This window comes from Oncorhynchus mykiss, chromosome 23 (assembly GCF_013265735.2).
Source record: "Oncorhynchus mykiss isolate Arlee chromosome 23, USDA_OmykA_1.1, whole genome shotgun sequence".
Taxonomy (NCBI): Eukaryota; Metazoa; Chordata; class Actinopteri; order Salmoniformes; family Salmonidae; genus Oncorhynchus; species Oncorhynchus mykiss.
Window position 1 is genome coordinate 30,607,720 of NC_048587.1, and position 22,049 is coordinate 30,629,768.

At 42.6% G+C, this 22,049-nt stretch overlaps 1 protein-coding gene across 1 annotated transcript in view; it reads left to right on the plus strand.

Moving 5' to 3' along the window:
• Window positions 1-22,049, plus strand: part of LOC110502560 (inactive phospholipase D5-like) — a 74,438-nt gene that overhangs the window by 22,824 nt on the left and 29,565 nt on the right. Inside the window, exon 2 of the mRNA XM_021580679.2 lies at window positions 18,513-18,649. Within this exon, the coding sequence (XP_021436354.1) occupies window positions 18,513-18,649 (137 nt within the window). The remainder of the gene's footprint in view (window positions 1-18,512; window positions 18,650-22,049) is intronic.

A 22,049-nucleotide genomic window follows, 5' to 3' on the forward strand; every position in this document is an offset into this window, starting at 1 on the left:
AAACCGTGGATTGATGGCAGCTCGCACGAAACTGAAAGAGCGAACCACTGCTTTTAACCAGGGCAAGGTGACCGGAAACATGACCGAATACAAACATTCTAGCTATTCCCTCCGCAAGGCAATCAAACCAGCTAAGCGTCAGTATAGAGACAAAGTATAGTCACAATTCAATGGCTCAGACACAAGAGGTATGTGGCAGGGTGTACAGTCAACCATGTATCACAAAAAGCAAACCAGCCCTGTCACGGACCAGGATGTCTTGCTCCCAGACAGACTAAACAACTTATTTGCTCGCTTTGAGGATAATACAGTGCCACTGACACGGCCCACTACCAAAACCTGTGGACTCTCCTTCACTGCAGCTGACGTGAGTAAAACATTTAAACGTGTTAACCCTCGCAGGGCTGCAGGCCCAGACGGCATCCCCAGCCGCGTCCTCAGAGCATGCGCAGACCAGCTGGCTGGTGTGTTTACGGACATATTCAATCAATCCTTATCCCAGTCTGCTGTTCCCACATGCTTCAAGAGGGCCACCATTGTTCCTGTTCCCAAGAAAGCTAAGGTATCTGAGCTAAACGACTACCGCCCCATAGCACTCACTTCCATCATCATGAAGTGCTTTGAGAGACTAGTCAAGGACCATAGCACCTCCACCCTACCTGACACCCTAGACCCACTCCAATTTGCTTACCGCCCCAATAGGTCCACCGACGACGCAATCGCAACCACACTGCACACTGCCCTAACCCATCTGGACAAGAGGAATACCTATGTGAGAATGCTGTTCATCGATTACAGCTCAGCATTTAACACCCCAGTACCCTCCAAACTCGTCATCAAGCTCGAGACCCTGGGTCTGTGCAACTGGATACTGGACTTCCTGACGGGCTGCCCCCAGGTGGTGAGGGTAGGTAACAACATCTCCACCCCGCTGATCCTCAACACCGGGGCCCCACAAGGGTGCGTTCTGAGCCCTCTCCTGCAGTCCCTGTTCACCCACGACTGCGTGGCCATGCAAGCCACCAACTCAATCAACAAGTTTTCAGACGACACTACAGTGGTAGGCTTGATTACCAACAACGACGAGACGGCCTACTGGGAGGAGGTGAGGGCCCTCAGAGTGTGGTGTCAGGAAAATAACCTCACTCAACGTCAACAAAACAAAGGAGATGATCGTGGACTTCGGGAAACAGCAGAGGGAGCACCCCCATATCCACATCGAGGTGACAGTAGTGGAGATGGTAGTAAGTTCTTCAGTGTACACATCACGGACAAACTGAATTGGTCCACCCACACAGACAGCGTGGTGAAGAAGGCGCAGCAGTGCCTCTTCAACCTCAGGAGGCTGAAGAAATTCGGCTTGTCACCAAAAAGCACTCACAAACTTTTACAGATGTACAATCGAGAGCATCCTGTCGCGCTGTATCACCGCCTGGTACGGAAACTGCTCCGCCCACTACCGTAAGGCTCTCCAGAGGGTGGTGAGGTCTGCACAATGCATCACCGGGGGCAAACTACCTGCCGTCCAGGACACCTACACCACCCAATGTCACAGGAAGGCCATAAAGATCATCAAGGACAACAACCACCCGAGCCACTGCCTGTTCACCCCGCTATCTTCCAGAAGGCGAGGTCAGTAGAGGTGCATCAAAGCAGGTACCGAGAGACTGAAAAACAGCTTCTATCTCAAGGTCATCAGACTGTTAAACAGCCACCACTAACATTGAGTGGCTGCTGCCAACATACTGACTCAACTCCAGCCACTTTAATAATGGAAAAATGTATGTAAAAATGTATCAGTAGCCACTTAAAACAATGCCACTTAATATAATGTTTACATACCCTACATTACTCATCTCATATGTATATGTATATACTGTACTCTGTACCATCTACTGCATCTTGCCATCTTTATGTAGTACATGTATCACTAGCCACTTTAAACAATGCCACTTTTATATTACATACCCTACATTACTCATCTCATATGTATATACTGTACTCTATACCATCTACTGCATCTTGTCTATGCAGATCCGTACCATCACTCATTCATATATTTTTATGTACATATTCTTCATCCCTTTACACTTTTGTGTATAAGGTAGTTGTTGTGAAATTGTTAGGTTAGATTACTCGTTGGTTATTACTGCCTTGTCGGAACTAGAAGCATAAGCATTTCGCTACACTCGCATTGACATCTGATAACCATGTGTATGTGACAAATACAATTTGATTTGATTTGATATATATATATATATAAAATAATAATGACAAAAGTAGTGCACTGGGTCTTTAATAGTGGGGAGGTCAGCCGAGTTCCAAGGCGAACGGCAGCGTTTGTATTCTGACCTTTCTGTGTGATGGAGGTAAGAAGAGGACCTCGTCAACGATCAACTTGACTGCTTGACTGGCATTGAAAAGGAGATGCATCACACATATGATGGCTCATTGATATTGAATAGTTACTATTGATTGTTAATCACAATCATTAGCATCCTCACTTCACATTCCCAATGTTGAAGTTCCTTTAGGAGATTCCACATAAAGATCCACTCTGGTGGTAACTCAGGTTGGTGCAATTGAACATGCTAAAGTCAAGGAACCATTAGAGCTAAACTCTATTCCATTTAAACACCCATCACTCCATTGTGTGATTGGCAGCAGCATTAATCAGTGGGTGACATGAGTGCCAATAACCAATCACAGACAGCAAAGCTCCTCCTGTTGGAACCCATGCAGCACACTTTTCTTGTATACTGAGTATATCATGTACAAGTATCATTAATATGTTTTGTTTAACAGATTGTTTGTGCTTATATTTCTGGTGTGGTTTTCATTTAAGACCTTTTGGCCTTTCAACTTCACACCTCTTTTTTTTACCAGTTTTTGATCCATACTCTTGGTTTCCACTTCTTTTCTTTGGTGCGAATAAATAAAATCTAATAAACACATTGTCAGTCACTGGCATGTAGCTAGCGCACACCTGTCTGCCTCCAAGCCCAGACATACAATACCAGTCAAAAGTTTTGACACACCTTCTCATTCTAAGGTTTTTCTTTGTTTGTACTATTTTCTACATTGTAGAATAATAGTGAAGACATCAACACTATGAAACAACACACCAAAAAAGTGTTTAACAAATCAAAATATATTTTATATTTGAGATTCTTCAAAGTAGCCACCCTTTTCTTGATGACAGCTTTGCACACTCTTGGCATTCTCTCAACCAGCTTCATGAGGTAATCACCTGGAATGCATTTCAATTAACAGGTGTGCCTTGTTAAAGTTCATTTGTGGAATTTTTTTCCTTCATAATGCATTTGAGCCAATCAGACAAAGGTAGGGATGGTATACAGAAGATAGACCTATTTGGTAAAAGACCAAGTTCATATTATGTCAAGAACAGTTCAAATAAGCAAAGTGAAACAACAGTCCATCATTACTTTAAGAAAAGAGCTTTGAAAGTTTCTTAAACTAAAGTCATAAAAACCATCAAGAGCTATGATGAAACTGGCTCTCATGAGTACCGCCACAGGAAAGGAAGACCCAGATTGACCTCTGCTGCAGAGGATAAATTAATTAGAATTAAATGCCCCTCAGATTGCAGCCCAAATAAGTGCTTCACTGAGTTCAAGTAACAGACACATCTCAACATCAACTGTTCAGAGGAGACTTCATGAATCAGGCCTTCATGGTCAAATTGCTGCAAAGAAACCACTACTAAAGGACAGCAAAAGAAGAAGAGACTTGCTTGGGCCAAGAAACATGAGCAATGGACATTAGACTGATGGAAATCTATAGTGCCTTGCAAAAGTATTCACCCCTTTGGCGTTTTTCCTATTTTGTTGCATTACAACCTGTAATTTAAATTGATTTTTATTTGGATTTCATCTAATAGACATACACAAAATAGTCCAGATCGGTGAAGTGAAATTTAAAAAACAACTTGTTTCAAAAAAAAATTAATAATTAAAACCGAAAAGTGGTGCATGCATATGTATTCACCCCCTTTGCTATGAAGCTCCTAAATAAGATCTGGTACAACCAATTACCTTCGGGAGTCACATACTGTAATTAGTTAAATTAAGTCCACCTGTGTGCTATCTAAGTGTCACATGATCTGTCACATGATCTCAGTATATATACACCTGTTCTGAAAGGCTGCAGAGTTTGCAACACCACTAAGCAAGGGGCACCACCAAGCAAGTGGTACTATGAAGACCAAGGAGCTCTCCAAACAGGTCAGGGACAAAGTTGTGGAGAAGTACAGATCAGGGTTGGGTTATAAAAAAATATCAGAAACTTTGAACATCCTAAATCGATTATTAAAACATGTAAAGAATAGGGCACCATAACAAACCTGCCAAGAGACGGCCGCCCACCAAAGCTCACGGACCAGGCAAGGAGGGCATTAATCAGAGAGGCAACAAAGATACCAAGGATAACCCTGAAGGAGCACCAAAGCTCAGCAGAGATTGGAGTATCTGTCCATAGGACCACTTTAAGCCCTACACTCCACAGAGCTGGGCTTTACAACAGAGTGGCCAGAAAAAAATAAGCAAACGTGTTTGGTGTTTGCCAAAAAGGCATGGGGGAGACTCCCCAAACATATGGAAGAAAGTATTCTGGACAGATTAGACTAAAATTGAGCTATTTGGCCATCAAGGAAAATGCTATGTCTGGCGCAAACCCAGCACCTCTCATCACAATGTTTTTTTATTGGCAGGGACTGGGAAACTGGCCAGAATTTAAGGTATGATGGATGACGCTAAATACAGGGAAATTCTTGAGGGAAACCTGTTTCAGTCTTCCAGAGATTTGAGACAGGGACGGAGGTTCACCTTCCAGCAGGACAATGACCCAAATCATACTGCTAAAGCAACACTTGAGTGGTTTAAGTGGAAAAATGTAAATGTCTTGGAATGGCCTAGTCAAAGCCCAGACCTCAATCCAATTGAGAATCTGTGGTATGACTTAAAGATTGCTGTACACCAGCGGAACCCATCCAACTTGAAGGAGCTGGAGCAGTTTTGCCTTGAAGAATGGGCAAGAATCCCAGTGGCTAGATGTGCCAAGCTTATGGAGACATACACGAAGAGACTTGCAGCTGTAATTTCTGCAAAAGGTGGCTCACAAAGTATTGACTATAGAGGGGTGAATAGTTATGCACGCTCAAGTTTTCAGTTTTTTTGTCTTATTTGTTTGTTTCACAATAAAAATATTTGTATCTTCAAATTGATAGGCATTTTGTGTAAATCAAATGATAAAAACCCCCCAAAATCTATTTTAATTCCAGCTTGTAAGGCAACAAAATAGGAAAAATGCCAAGGGGGTGAATACTTTCACAAGCCACTGTATCCTTTGGTCGATGAGTCCAAATTTGAGATTTTTGGTTCCAACGGCCGTGTCTTTGTGAGATGCAGAGTAGGTGAACGGATTATCTCCCCATGTGTGGTTCCCACCGTGAAGCAGGGAGTAGGAGGTGTGATGGTGCTTTGCTGGTGACACTGTCAGTGATTTATTTAGAATTCAAGGCACACTTAACCCGCATGGATACCACAGCATTATGCAGTCTTATGCAATCCCATCTTGTTTGTGTTTAGTGGGACTATTTGTTTTTCAACAGGACAATGACCCAACTCCAGGCTTTGTAAGGGCTATTTTACCAAGAAGGAGAGTGATGGAGTGCTGCATCAGATGACCTGGCCACAATCACCTGACCTCAACCCAACTGTGATGGTTTGGGATGAGTTGGACCACAGAGTGAAGGAAAAGTAGCCAACAAGTGTTCAGCATATTGCGATCTCCTTTGTTGGAAAAGCATTCCAGGTGAAGCTGGTTGAGAGAATGCGAAGAGTGTGCAAAGCTGTCATCGAGGCAAAAGCTGGCTACTTTGAAGAATCTAAAATATATTTTGAATGTAACACTGTTTTGGTTAGTACAAGATTCCTTATGTGTAATTTCATAGTTTTGTATGAAATGTAGAAAATAGTAAAAATAAAGAAAAACCCTTGAATGAGTAGGAGTGTCCAAACTTTTGACTGGTACTGTAAATTAGATAGGTACTGACCTAGACCATGTGGCAGGCTACATTTTTTCTGTAACATGTTAGTATTGAAATAGTAAATTACTTCTCATAATGCAGACTGGAGTGATGAAAGTTCTTGCAGGGATCAGCGCTAACCTTTAGGCCCAGTACCGATGGAATGAATTGATGGCAATCCCCCGCTGATTGGGTATTGATGAATGTTGCAACAGTAATGCCTCTGCATAAATTGCCAACAGATTGAGACTTGGCTTGTCTCTTGTTTAAGTGGTGATATTACATTAGGAAAGAAACAGTGAGTTGGGTGTCTAGGATAAACTGTAAATTGAGTGACAACAATTATGCTAATGCTAACTGTTGGCAGATAAGCCTGATCACAGCCAATCTTACCATATGATGGTGTACCAGTGATTGTAGATTATATTATCAGATGTGTAGGCTTATAACGTGCATGCTGAAATGGAGTCTTACATGGCACTTTCAAGTATAGGATTTGTATAGGTTTTCTCACTCCAAATCAGCCCTCTTCAACTAAGCTGTTACTATCATTTGTGTCAGAGCTGATTAGGCTACTTATCCTTGAAACCAAAATTCCCCTTGATATTCCATCCCACCACCTCCTTTCTGCTTGTCTTCATGACAGATGAGATCCAGGTTCCATTGATTGGTTCAGCTATGTGACTAGCCGTCAGATTGAAACTGAAATATCTAGCATTTCGCCAGACATTCTCCGCACCAATACAGCTATCAATAAGCTGGCTGGACTTGTTTGCCAAGCTCTAAGCCCAACTCATTATCATTAATTCACAGTTCTGACTTTACAGGATCAAATATGTCAAAAGAGTTATGTTAGAGCTATGTTAATGTGAGGATCAGTTTGCAGTAGCCTATACAGAATGTAGGCTACATGAATCTGATATTGCCATTTGCTTGTTCCTTAGTTGAATTTCCATGTCAATCTTGGTCCTGGGGTACCTGGGGCTCTGCAACATTTCTGAAGTCGCACTGTTGTGTCGCACTTTTGTGTCATGGTGTCACACATTCCTCTGTGAGGCTTTTAACCAGCCGTTGGACAAAACCAAACCAGTATAACAAATTATTAATTTTAAACCAACACAACTTGAGCATCTCTGCACTTCTAGATGGAAATATCAGGGCCATGGAAAAATGGTACCATTTGCACTGTAAGTATCTTGTCTGGGCCATCAGCCAACATGAATACAGTCTGTCCTTCACTCTGGAAATGGAAAAGGAGTGAGCGTGTCCAGCGAAAGACCATATATCCCAGAGTGCCTAGCCTTGATGTGCTGAGTATGTGCAGAGACTCATCCGGCTGACAGGACACACTGTCCTGACTCACTGGCTCAGGGGACCTACACACTGTCATTTAAAGAGGAGGCACAGTACTGTAGTGAACAACACTGTGTGATGGGCATAGCGGTAGAAAGACAGTGAATAAGAAGACAGGAGCCAGGAGACTGAGGAACCAGACACTGTTTGGACTAGGTGGTGCATTTGCCAGCACTTTGTTGCAGGTGTCAGAGATATGCACGCCGAAGACACAGTGCAACATCAGGTGATGAGAGATCTTTTATATATATATATATATATATATTGTGGTCTGGGGAATAGTTCAATGACACAAATGTTGTAAATCATTGTGCTTGTAAATAAGTATGTTATATAATTATTAATTATTGAAAATGGTTTCAATAATTTATTTTAGGTATGCTTTTGTTTGTTCTGATGGCAGCAGCAGTTCTATGGAACTTACCTGAATCAATTTAAAAGTCCTTGAACTCCATTTTAGGGGCAATCCTAATCTATCAATTCAATATCGTGATTACAGATTGTTTGCTTAAGTTTGATCAATTTCACTGTGAATTAGTGTACCAATAAATTGATCCCACTTGAATGTTTGATAAATGAGGCTGATTTAAGAGTATGATCTCTTGTGTGTTGCTTTGAAACATGTATGTACTGTATGTTGGTACATTACGTAACATGTAAACAAGAACATATATGAAGATTTTCCTGTGGGCTCACCCAACGGAGGGCCCTCACTCTATTCTTGGTACAACATAATTGAATATCCACTGGATAATGTAATTACTCTTCTTAATGTAATAACTTTTAAGTAGTATATAAAATAAAGCCATATATTGCAATATCCATTGTTTGATAGATATACAGTCCACCTCACTATTTCTTACTGTAGCTATCTTTCTACCTTACGTGAAGTAAAGATACTCTAATTCCCTTTCCTTAGCTGCTGTGCATCATACCACCAGTTTAACTTATTCCACTTCTCTTTGTTTTAGTTACACCTTTGGAGAGGTGCTGAAGATTTCATTGTTAATGTTGGGTAGAGAAGCCATTTGTACTTGATAAGCTTGAAAAAAGTGATGTCCTTTAAACATTATTCAGGAAGCGGATTTAGCACCAACCTTCAGAGACATAAAGAAACTCAGAGGTATTGATTTATAATTCAAGAAGAGCATCTCTAAGATTGCACATACAGTGCCATCAATCAGATATCTTTATTTAAAAAATCTGGTACTCCAAAGAACTTTCTTATCAAATCAATCTAACTGATTACACTGTTTTGTTGTGTCTTAACTGTATTTTACATGTTCTCCACACTACTGTAAGTCCCCTGTGTGTAAAGTGTCTATATGTAAAAGGTAAACACAGTTCTTACACCAATATGCATTAAGTATCTGTTGTTTAGGAAATGGGTCAAACAATTAAATAAAAGTTTATTTGTCACGTGCGCTGAATACAACAGACCTTACAGTGAAATGCTTACTTACAGGCTCTAACCAATAGTGCAAAAAAGGTATGAGGTGAACAATAGGTAAGTAAAGAAATAAAACAACAGTAAAAAGACAGGCTATATACAGTAGCGAGGCTATTAAAGTAGCAAGGCTACATACAGACACCGGTTAGTCAAGCTAATTGAGGTAGTATGTACATGTAGATATGGTTAAAGTGGCTATGCACACATGATGAACAGAGAGTAGCAGTAGTGTAAAAGAGGTGTTGGCAGGTGGTGGGTGGCGGGACACAATGCAGATAGTCTGGTTAGCCAATGTGCACATTGGAATTCATTCCAATTCTTTCATCCCGGTGTGTTTGTCAGTGTTCATCATGAGTCTCAGCACCCACAACAGTCTACCAAAGGCATCATCAGAGCCCTTTTTCCGAAAAGCATCTTAAGGCTTAAGGCTAAGTTCACTGTTAGATAGGAGCAGCGTTGGGCCTCCTAATTGGCGCAGCGATCTAAGGCACTGCATCGCATTGGCTAGCTGTGCCACTAGAGATTCTGGATTCGAGTGCAGGCTCTGTTGTAGCCGGCCGCGACCGGGAGACCCATGGGGCGGCGCACAATTAGCCCAGCGTCGTCTGGGTTCGGGCAGGGTTTGGTCGGCAGAGATGTCCTTGTCCCATCGCACACTATAGCGCACATCCAGTGGCGGGCCGGGCACAGTACATGCTGACACGGTCGTCGGTGCAATCGGTGCTTTGGTCAAACACAACAGGGAACCCCAAAAAATATATTCATAAAAATAGTAGTGCACTGGGCCTTTACTAATCCTGTATTAGCAGACCTACAGTATTTAGACTTCTGCAGCGCAGGCAACATTTTTTGGTGTGCCAAATCTGTGACTTTGGTGTGTTGTTATTGGGTAAGCAATAGAATAATCCGCTTCAATATTTGCAACCATAGTGGGCTTATCTCTCTAGGAGTCGATCCGTCATCAGTATTGTACAACAATTATAATGTTAAGGAAAGATTTTGAACGGAGAAAGTTGATCCGAGAGCAGTTACTACCTATCTTTCGATCCTATCAGTATCAACGTATGTTCCAACGACTCAGTTATCTCTGCAGGGTGTTTTGGGAAACGCATGTTACATATTCATCCATTGTTTGAAAGATGCATCTTTAAAATACTTGTCAGCCTAAATTCCATCGCTATCGGGAAACCGGGCCCTGTTCTTTAACAAGTACCAAGTTGGTAGATGTCAACAAGTGCCTTAGGCCTCGACTTTCCCTACTAAATTAGAATGGAAGATCCTCTCACAAGAATACAGATGGGAAATTGAGTGTAGCATATAGTTATACTCTGCTTCTTGCTTGTCTGTACAACATGCCAAGTTCCATAAGAAATCCTCCGCTTCGATTAGATGTTCCTCAGAAAAAGATAAATCATTGTCTTTTTTTTTAATGGGAAAGTAAGGTGTGTTTACAAAGAAGTCACGATTGAAAAACCTGACATTAGCAAAAGCCCAGAGTAATATTTCCAATCTAAGTCAGTTGTCATTGCTTTTCCTGTTTTACATTTTTGAGCACTTATGTTCAACACAAGTGTATAACTACTTTTTCTTACACAGTTTAATATTTATCTCATGTAATTTCCCCTGCCCTTTCTGTTACAAGTTGTATCTCTGGATGTGCATGTGTTTGGCTTCTAGGTGTTCTGAAGGTGAGGCTGGTGAGTGATGACAGTTCTTCTGGTACAGGGACTGTGGTAGACCAACCTTGTGGGTGGGTAGAGGTTAAAACTGAGTGCTTAGAGATCTCTGGGACTTGATGAAGGGATGTTGTAGGTTACTGAACCCGTACAGAAGAGGTGTGCAGCCATCTGTTAATCACTGCTGAGAGCCAAGTATGAATTAAAGCATGTATTTCTGCTTTTTAGTTATTTAAATTATCTTGTTATAAATATGACCGTCCCAAGGGAAGCACATTTAGATTGTAGCTTCTATGAATCCAACCATAAATCCCTGATTGTCAGGCCCTGTCAGTTTCGATCAGTATAGCTCAACACTTGAAGTATATGCTGAAAGAAAGACAAATCTGGTTTGTTGGGAGCATAAGCTGTATAGCTGGATAGCTGTATACATGCTAAAGTGTTAAGGGACAGCATTTTCCAATTCTTGTACTGTATGTAGGCTGAAGTCAATGGTTAAAGTCAACAGGCAAACGCTCCAGCTGTTCATCTATTCTGGAATCACATTTTCAGCGAGTACAAATGAAATGGAAAATGAAGTTGCATCTCTGGTCACAGCAGTGGCTTACAGATAATTGGCTTGCATCTAAACAATCTCTGGTCACAGCAGTGGTTTACAGATACTTGGCTTGCCTCTAAACAATCTCTGGTCACAGCAGTGGTTTACAGATACTTGGCTTGCCTCAACAATCTCTGGTCACAGCAGTGGTTTACAGATACTTGGTTTGCGTCTAAACAATATCTGGTCACAGCAGTGGTTTACAGATACTTGACTTGCCTCAAAAACAAGACTGGCTGTTCAAATGTTCATGAAACAATGCGTCCACGCCATGGGGCTTCATTCTCTACAGAGGTTCTCCAATGTTTAGAGTCCACTTTAGTCAAATTATTACAGGATATAAAAACATAACACTATACGAGGTCTGAGTTTCCCTCTACCTGTGCTTCGGTATACCCTTTTCCTTCGAGAAGTATAAGGGCATGGTAGCTCTAAAATAGGAGTAGTCTGTAGCTCTAAAATAGGAATAATCATCCCCTGACATTTGCCTGCCTTTTGCTTGTGTACAGTAAGACACAAAATTGACTATGGTTGTCTTAGAAAATAAGTTGTGACTCGTCTAGACATTTACATTACCCTTTTCAATATTACTGTAATCTAATTAGTTAAAATGCTCTAAATGAATGATACCACAGAACCATGACTACCATGGTAAAATAGTTTTAATTCACCTTACATAACATTCTGAAAGCGAGTTGACTGTAACGGCAGTGAATACACACAAGTTGGGAAAATAACTATTATGGGCCAACTTTCCACTGCATCCTTCACCTCTAACATTTTCGCCTAATGTTTTAATCCTTGATGAAGAAACACCCTCTATTCAGCACGCATCTACAGTATACCTCAGGTCCCTGAATGTGAATGCACATCCAGGTCGACCTTCCCTTCAATTGGGTGTGTGACTGATGGGCACCCTGCCAGCTGACATGTACCAGTCAGCCTTTTCACAGGGACCATAACTTTGAAGCTTTTAAAGCACTTTGAGCAGGCTTGTGGCTTCACGCAAAGTCAGTCCAGCCTCTTAGTAGTGAGTGTGGGACCCAATGAGGTGTCTAATGTCTTTGTCGAAGATGTGGTCTGTTGCCTCAATCAATCAAATATATTTTATAGAGACCTTTTTATATCAGCAGTTGTCAAAAAGGGCTTGACAGATACCCAACTTAAAACCCCAAAGAGCAAGCAATGCAGATGTAGAAGCACAGTGGCGAGAAGAAACTCCTCTAGAAGGCATTAACCAAGTAGAAATGTATTGTGTTCCGGTTCCTATAGCCAATTGGATACTTGTTTCATTAGGAGTAGACTTTTGTGTTCAGAGATTGAAGTCCCTATATAATCCTCTATACTTATATTCATATTACTGGACATTGCTGTGTGATACTTGGTGGGCAGTGCTGTTTGTACTCAGTGTTCTTGTTGGTGGTGATTACTGTTTCTTTCTCAGTCTTACCAAAGTGGGCGTTATTGTTTAACAGGATGTTCACCGAGGAGGGCACGGCTGTTTTTCAGCAAGGGAGAAAGATTTTGGTAATGGAGGGTCTATTGACTCTGGCCCCTTTCCAGAGGCAGATATCTGGCTGAGTCTCAAGTGCACATACAATATGACCCCTCCCAGCAACACAAACATAATTCACATATATGTCCTAATGTGCCCACAGGGGTCTTATATGATCATGTTAGAGAAATGTATATGTACAACTATAACTGTTTTTTTGTTGTATTGAACTTGGTGATGCTACCCATTTAATGGCCCTTTGTGTTCAAGGGTAAATGTGATTGGTTCCCTTTACAGCAGTTAGAGATGGGGACATTTGATTTGATATTGTTTTATTTACAGGCTTGATGTTTTGGAGTAATTAGGTCATGGTTGTAAATCAATGGCACAATAAACAATGTTTTGGTTGGAGTTATGATTTACCACTGTACAAAGTGCATTGGGTATACTTTTAATCGATACGGATAACATGAGAATATACTGTACATGAAGGAATATTTCAATGGATATTATGTGATGTTATGGTTCACTTTTTCTACCCTCCAAGGACACCCAAGTATGTAAAATATACTATAAACTGACCAGGTCACTGAGGAAACTATAACCTGGGGTTTTTGGAATATAAAGTGTCACTAGACGATACAATATATGGCTATCCAATACTTTCTCATTATAAGTGAGCCCCCTTCGGCAATAGCCTATATCAGGGCTCTCCAACCCTGTTCCTGGAGAGCTACCATGCTGTAGGTTTTCGCTCCAACCCTAATCTAGCTCATGTTATTCTAATAAATAGCTGGGTTATAAACTGAATCAGGTTAGTTACAACTAGGGTTGGAGTGAAGACCTACAGGAGGGTAGCTTTCTGGGAACACGGTTGGAGAGTCTTGGCCTACAGTATATAATAAGCAAACACACGTTTTTCAGGCTCCTAACCAATTGTGCTATTGTGTGTGGTATTTCGTGTAACTTATTTTGTACATAATGTTTCTGCCACTGGCTCTCAGGACCTAAAATAGCTTCTGAATATCAGAACAGCGATTACTCTCCTCATACTGGGCAATGATTGTTTTCTTAATAACAAGTCGGACGCCAAGGATTTACTTCAGACACTGGACAAGGCCAAAATCCCTGTCCTTCGCATGAAGAAGAGACAGAGATATAGGGGACGTAGGTCGGGATGCCTTATAAGAATCCAACGGAGAGTGGGGAATCTGCCTCTACAATCCGCACTATTAGCCAACGTACAATTATTGGATAATAAACTGGATGAGCTCCGATCAAGACTATCCTACCAACAGGACATTTAAAAACTGTAATCTTATGTTTCACCGAGACGTGGCTGAACGACAACATGGATAACATACAGCTGGCTGGGTTTTCCGTGCATCGGCAAGATAGAACAGCTGCCTCCGATAAGACAAGGGGTGGTGGTCTGTGTCTATTTGTCAATAACAGCTGGTGCACGAAATCTAATATTAAGGAAGTCTCAAGGTTTTGCTCGCCTGAGGTAGAGTATCTCATGATAAGCTGTAGACCACACTATTTACCAAGAGAGTTTTCTTCAATATTTTTCGTAAGCTGTCCATATACCACCACAAACCGATGCTGGCACTAAGACCCAACTCAACGAGCTGTATAAAACCATAAGCAAACAAGAAAATGCTCATCCAGAGGCGGTGCTCCTAGTGGCCGGGGACTTTAATGCAGGGAAACTTAAATCCATTTTACCTCATTTCTACCAGCATGTTACATGTGCAACCAGAGGGGAAAAAACTCTAGACCACCTTTACTCGACACACAGAGATGTGTACAAAGCTCTCCCTCCCCCTCCATTTGACAAATCTGACCTTATCTCTATCCTCCTGATTCCTGCTTACAAGCAAAAACTAAAGCAGGAAGTACCAGTAACTCGCTCCATACGGAAGTGGTCAGATGACACAGATGCTAAGCTACAGGACTGTTTTGCTGGAATATGTTTTTCGTGATTCTTCCGTTGACACCACATCAAATAAAATAACATTGTATTGGTCACATACACGTGTTTAGCAGACGCTATTGTGGGTGTTTCTAGCTCCAACAGTGCAGTAATATCTAACAATTAATATCTAATAATTTCACAACAATACACACAATACACACAAATCTAAAGTATAGGAATGGAATTAACAATATATAACAATCGGTCACTGGCTTCATCAATAAGTGCATTGATAATGTCATCCCTACAGTGACCATATGCACATAACCCTACCAGAAGCCATGGATTACAAGCAACATCCGCACTGAGCTAAAGGGTAGAGCTGCCACTTTCAAGGAATCCCATTATGCCCTCCAACGAACCATCAAACAGGCAAAGCGTCAATTTAGGACTAAGATTGAATCCTACCACACCGGCTCCGACACTCGTGGGATGTGACAGGGCTATTACAGACTAGAAAGGGAAGCACAGTCGCAAGCTTCCCAGTGACACAAGCCTACCAGATGAGCTAAATGACTTCTATGCGTGCTTCGAGGCAAGCAACACTGAAGCATACATATGAGAGCACCAGCTGTTCCATGACAACTGTGTGATCACGCTCTTCGTAGCCGACGTGAGTAAGACCTTTAAACAGATCAACATTCTCAAGGCCGCAAGGCCAGACGGATTACCAGGACGTGTACTCAAAGCATGTGCTGACCAACTGTCAAGTGTCTTCACTGACATTTTCAACCTGTACCTGACCGAGTCTGTAATACCAACATGTTTTAAGCAGACCACCATAGTCCCTGTGCCCAAGAACACCAAGGTAATCTTCCTAAATGACTACTGACCCGTAGCACTCACATCTGTAGCCATGAAGTGATTTGAAGGGCTGATCATGTCTAACATCAACAGCATTATCCCAGAAACCCTATACCCACTCCAATTTGCATACCGCCGCAACAGATCCACACTGCCCTTTTCCACCTGGACAAAAGGAACCCCTACATGAGAATGCTATTTACTGACTACAGCTCAATGTTCAACCCCACAGTGCCCTTAAAGCTCATCACTAAGCTAAGGACTGGGACTAAAAACCTCCCTCTGCAACTGGATCCTGGACTTCCTGATGGGTCACCCCCAGGTGGTAATGGTAGGTTAAAACACATCTACCACGCTGATCCTCAACACGGGGGCCCCTCAGGGGTGTGTGCTCAGTCCTTTCCTGTGCTCCCTGTTCACCCATAACTGCATGGCCAAGCACGACTCCAACACCATCATTAAGTTTGCAGACGACACAACAGTGGTAGGCCTGATCACCGACAATGATGAGACAGTCTATAGGGAGGAGGTCAGAGACCTGGCAGTGTGGTGGCAGGATAACAAGCTCTCCCTCAACGTGATCAAGACAAAGGAGATGATCGTGTATTACAGGAAAGGAGGGGCGAGCACACCCCCATTCTCATCGACGGGGCTGTAGTGGAGCAGGTTGAGAGCTTCAAATTCCTTGGTGTCCACATCACCAACAAACTATCATGGTCCAAACACCCCAAGACAGTCATGAAGAGGGCACGACAATGCCTATTCCCCTCAGGAGACTGAAGAGATTCTGCATGGGTCCTCAGATCCTCAAAAAGTTCTACAGCTGCACCATCGAGAGCATCCTGACTGGTTGCATCTCCGCCTGGTATGGCAACTACTCTGCCACCAACCGCAAGGCGCTACCGAGGGAAATGTGTACAGCCTAGTACAGCTAATCTTCCTGACATCCAGGACTTCTATACCAGGCGGTGTCAGAGGAAGGCCCTAAACATTCCCAAAGACTCCAGCCACCCTAGTCATAGACTGTTCTCACTGCTACCGCACAGCAAGTGGTACCGGAGTGGCAAGTCTAGGTCCAAAAGGCATTTTAACAGATTATACCCCCTAGCCATTAGACTTCTGAGCATCTAATAAAATTGCTACCCCCAACCCCTCCCAACCCCCCTCACCATTTTTACGCTGCTGCTACTCTGTTTATTATCTATGCAGTCTACCTTGACTAACCGGTACCCCCTGTATATATCCTCATTACTGTTATTTTATTGTTGCTCTTTAATTTGTTATTTTTACATTTTATTCTTATTCTTTATTTTTTATAGTTTATTTTAGTAAAACCACATTATTGATTAAGGGCTTTTAAGTAAGCATTTCACTGTAAGGCCTACACCTGTTTTGTGTTCCCGACCGGTCTAAGGCACTGCATCTCAGTGCTAGAGTCGTCCCTACAGACCCAGGTTCGAATCCAGACTGTATCACATCCAGCCATGATTGGGAGTCCCATAGGGTGGCGCACAATTAGCCCAGCATTGTCCGGGTTAGGGTTTGGCCGGGGTAGGCCGTCATTGTAAATTTTGAATTTGTTCTTAATTGACCTACCTTGTTAAATAAAGATTAAATTAAATAAAAACCTGTTGTATTCGGTGCATGTGACAAACAAAATGTGATTTGATCTTGATTTGATAAACACCCTTTAGTGTGTGGGTAGATAACGGTCTCTGTGATGTTTATGTAATAACTTGGTAATTCACTATTAAATGAATTACAGCAACCACATTCGTTTGCTGATTGTTATGTTTGAGTGGATCAGTCGCTAAATGCATTGTCTGTCACCATAAGTGTGTTTTCAAGTTTTCTTTATGCCCCATGGCATTGAAACTTATGATTAACTTGATAGATCAGTAAAGGCCATTTCAAATTCTGAGCAACCACATGTAAGTAGCCTAAGCAGCAATTATAATTCATGTATAAATTATGTTAATTATAAATCCACAGTACATTTCCCAGTTCAACGTCAGCATATCTTTCTATGGGCACATGTTGTTTATTAGCTGGTGCCCTTTGAGGATCATAATTAGCAGAGTGAATATAGCTTAGCACTCTCACATCATCAGATGTTGCACAGAGGAGCTGAAACATGTTAGGGGTAACATTTTTATATTATTTTACCTTTATTTAACTAGGCAAGTCAGTTAAGAACAAATTCTTATTTTCAATGACGGCCTAGGAACAGTGGGTTAACTGCCTGTTCAGGGGCAGAACGACAGATTTGTACCTTGTCAGCTTGGGGGTTTGAACTTGCAACCTTCCGGTTACTAGTCCAACCACTAGGCTACCCTGCCGCCCCATTGACACTGAACATGCCATCTAAGCATAATTAGTAACAAGGGTGCACCATTAGCATACATCATATTGTTCACACAGTTTCCACTGGCATATTAACTTTAATAAAAATAAATTTGACTACATTAGACCTCAAGACCTTGTTATTGATATACCCACAATTATTTTATTAGATGATCTGTCTGAGAGAGACTAATAAATACAGTGTTGTGATGATTTACTGTATACAATGCAGATTTTCTGCCATTACAATATCCCTTTTTCAGGCTTAGCCAAGGTCCAAGTGTCCCATGTGATTTGGACAAGCCCCGAGCAGTACTTTCTCATGATTGATTTAGGGCAAAATCAACCTGTTTTCAGTAGATCACTCTACCACCAGCCCTGCCCTCCCTGTAACTACTTTGTTCTCCCTTTTCCCATCATTATCCTTCCAACCAAGGGTCACCTTTTCACCATATGGATCCAGGATGCAGCCTAAATATGTCAAGTTAGTGGCTATAAATACCAGGTTGGAATTAAAAGGCCTCTTCAGTGGGTTCCCTGTTGGCTTCTCTTCTCCATATGGTAGAGCCATATGGTGGAGCCTGAACATGTGGCCATGCACAGTATGTACATGTTTGTGTAAAATTCCCCTGGTAACACGCTGCTATCATTTATGATTTGCTGTGTGGTGCAATACATCAGGCTGTGTGAGTGCAAGGTTGGGGCACTTTGACCATCTCTAGGCGAAATAAAAATAACAAACAGTCAATGTGTTTCTTCTCTTTTGCAGTCTCAGCAGAAATGCATCGTAATCTTCGCTTTGATGTGCTGTTTCGCTGTCCTGGTGGCCTTGATCTTCTCGGCGGTGGATGTCTGGGGAGAAGATGAAGACGGTATAACAGAAGAGAACTGTAACAAGAACTGCAGGTGAGATATCTTCCAGCCATCACAATCTCTCAATTTCGAGATTATATTAATCTGCCTCTCTCTATACACTATAATAACACTGTCAATCAAGTATGTTATTTCAGCTGGATACATAAATACACTATACATACAAAAGTATGTGGACACCTCTTTAAATTAGTCGATTTGGCTGTTTCAGCCACACCCGTTGCTGACAGGTGTATAAAATTGAGCACACAGCCATGCAATCTCCACAGACAAACATCGGCCGTAGAATGGCATTATTGAAGAGCTCCGTCAATTTCAACGTGGCACCGTCATAGGATGCCACCTTTCCAACAAGTCATTTTAAAGTTTGGTGGAAGAGGAATAATGGTCTGGGGCTGTTTTTCATGGTTCAGGCTAGGCCACTTAGTTCCAGTGAAGAGAAATCTTTGTTTCAGCAGGACAATGCCCCTGTGCACAAAGCGAGGTCCATACAGAAATGGTTTGTCAAGATCGGTGTGGAAGAACTTCACTGGTCTGCAGAGAGCCCTGACCTCAACTCCATTGAACACCTTTGGGATCAATTGGAACGCCGACTGCGTGCCAGGCCAAATCGTTCAAAATTAGCGCCAAACCTCATTAATGTTCTTGTGGCTGAAGGGAAGCAAGTCCCCGCAGCAATGTTCCAACATTTAGTGGAAAGCCTTCCCAGAAGCTTAGAGGCTGTTATAGCAACAAAGGGGGGACCAGCTCCAAAGTAATGACCATGATTTTGGAATGAGATGTTCGACGAGCAGGTTTCCACATACTTTTTGTCATGTAGTGTACACTGTTCCCTTTGAATGCATTCCATTGCTAGCCCATCAACATGATACCGGCAATCAGGCTTGTGTGTATTTCAGCCAGACAAAAGAGTATAGGGAATGAATCCTCCAATTTCAAGGTGCATGTAGCCATGTCTTCCTCTGCAGATTCATTTGAGGCAGGCAGGCACATGGTTGGTTATTACTCTATTGGACTCTACTCTCTGTTCCATTAGTAAATCATCTGCCTGTGTGCACTGGCTCAGGTTGCTTGTTACCAGAATCTCTCTCCCTCTCCAGACATTTATCTGCGCCCTCAAGAGCAATCTGTCCGACATCTCTCTCCTCAATGAGGGTAGAAAATGTAATTCCAACTTCTAAAGTTGAAATTGATTTTTGTTACTCTGTGGGGCCCCTGGGACTTTGAGACAAGAGAGATAGGCATTTGTTCACACATCACCAAAAATATAAATGTATTGTCCTGGCATCATCAAAGGGTGGTACAGTCATTTCTCACCACTTAGTCAAATAGAAATGCTCCTCCTGTGCTGATGCGTCTTAGCAGTGTGTCTAAATCCCTAAACCAGTGTTTGTTTCTGTTATGCAGATTTCCTTTAATCAGGATGTTCTCTAGAGTGGGATGAATCATTCTTGGTAAGCAAATACGCACTTCTGAAACGAGATGGCATTCTATTGGACTGCATCGATGACAGGGCACATCTGACAGCAATGTATGAGGAATCATTTATCTTGAGCCATGGATTTGATTGTTTGAGGAATAGGAAAATCCACCGTGCTCATTCAGTTAGTGTGGACCTAGCTTAGTCCGCTAAGTCAGTCAGGTGTAGATAAAATCAATGACTTCTATCTCAGAATCCGGCATATGTAATTGTTTATGTCTCATAGGCCAACAGGCCTCACAGACCTTTGTGAGGCAGGGATCAAAGGCCATGTTTACATCAGCCACAATAACAGAATATTTTATCAAATGAAAATCTTTTGTGCAGATCAGAAAGCATAGACTACTGTGCTGCGTCAGACATTTTCACAGCTCAGGCTGCAGTGTGTCAGAGAGAAGCTCAGAATGATCAACATACTGTAGTGTTGCTTTCGTCCTTATGACTCTTTGCAAGCTGTCAGTATTTGGAGCCACTGTTGATCTTGGCTACATCTCCATGCTGTCAACTTGGGCTAATTTAGGACGTCTTGCATTGCCTGATCCCATTGGCTCCAGTCTTAGCATCAATTGCCTGGGATTGTGAATGACATGATGTTTAGAATGATTGGGGTTCTCTTAAAGATTAAATGTAGCTATGCCATGGTAGAGCTTAGTGAACGTAATGTACTGTAAGCAGTATGAGGGCTGATAACATCTCTCTAGATCTCTTTCTCTTGTAAGAGTTACTTTTGCATGTGCTGATGTACTTTCCATACTTTTCACACATATACTGTTTAAGCTCTTTTATTTCCCGATACCAGAAAATATGGCTTGAATGAGTAATGTCTAACTGCCAACCTATACCCAATTGTCAAACTGTGCACACTGCAATACAAGGTGTGTAACGGTTTTCTAGGTGTGAAGGAGAGTCAGACCAAAATGCGGCGTGGCTATTGAGATTCATGTTTAATGAAAAAAGACATTCAACACAAACACTACCAAAACAATAAACGTAACGAAAACCGAAACAGCCTATACTTGTGTAAACTAACACCGAACAAGGACATCAAGACACTAAGGACAATCACCCACAAAACACCCAAAGAATATGGCTGCCTAAATATGGTTCCCAATCAGAGACAACGATAAACACCTGCCTCTGGTTGAGAACCACTTCAGACAGCCATAGACTTCACTAGAACACCCCACTAAGCTACAAACCCAACACACCACATACAAAAACCCATGCCACACCCTGGCCTGACCAAATAAATGAAAATAAACACAAAATACTTCGACCAGGGTGTGACAGAACCCCCCCCCCCCCCCCCTCCCCCCAAGGTGCGGACTCCCGGACGCACACCAAAACCATAGGGGAGGGTCCGGGTGGGCGTCTGTCCATGGTGGCGGCTCCGGCGCGGGACGTGGACCCCACTCTAAAGTCTTAGTCACTCCTCCTCGCGTCCCTGGATAGTCCACCCTCGCCGCCGACCATGACCTAGTAGTCCTCACCCAGAACCCCACTGGACTGAGGGGCAGCTCGGGACTGAGGGGCAGCTCGGGACTGAGGGGCAGCTCGGGACTGAGGGGCAGCTCGGGACTGAGGGGCAGCTCGGGACTGAGAGGAAGCTCAGCACTGAGAGGAAGCTCAGCACTGAGAGGAAGCTCAGCACTGAGAGGAAGCTCAGGCAGGTAGTTGGATCCGGCAGATCCTGGCTGGCGGTTCTGACAGATCCTGGCTGACTGGTGGATCTGGAAGAGTCTGGTTGACTGGCAGATCTGGAAGAGTCTGGCTGACTGGCAGATCTGGAAGAGTCTGGCTGACTGGCAGATCTGGAAGAGTCTGGCAGATCTGGAAGAGTCTGGCTGACTGGCAGATCTGGAAGAGTCTGGCTGACTGGCAGTTCTGGCTGCTCCATGCTGACTGGCTGCTCTGGCTGCTCCATGCTGACTGGCTGCTCCATGCTGACTGGCA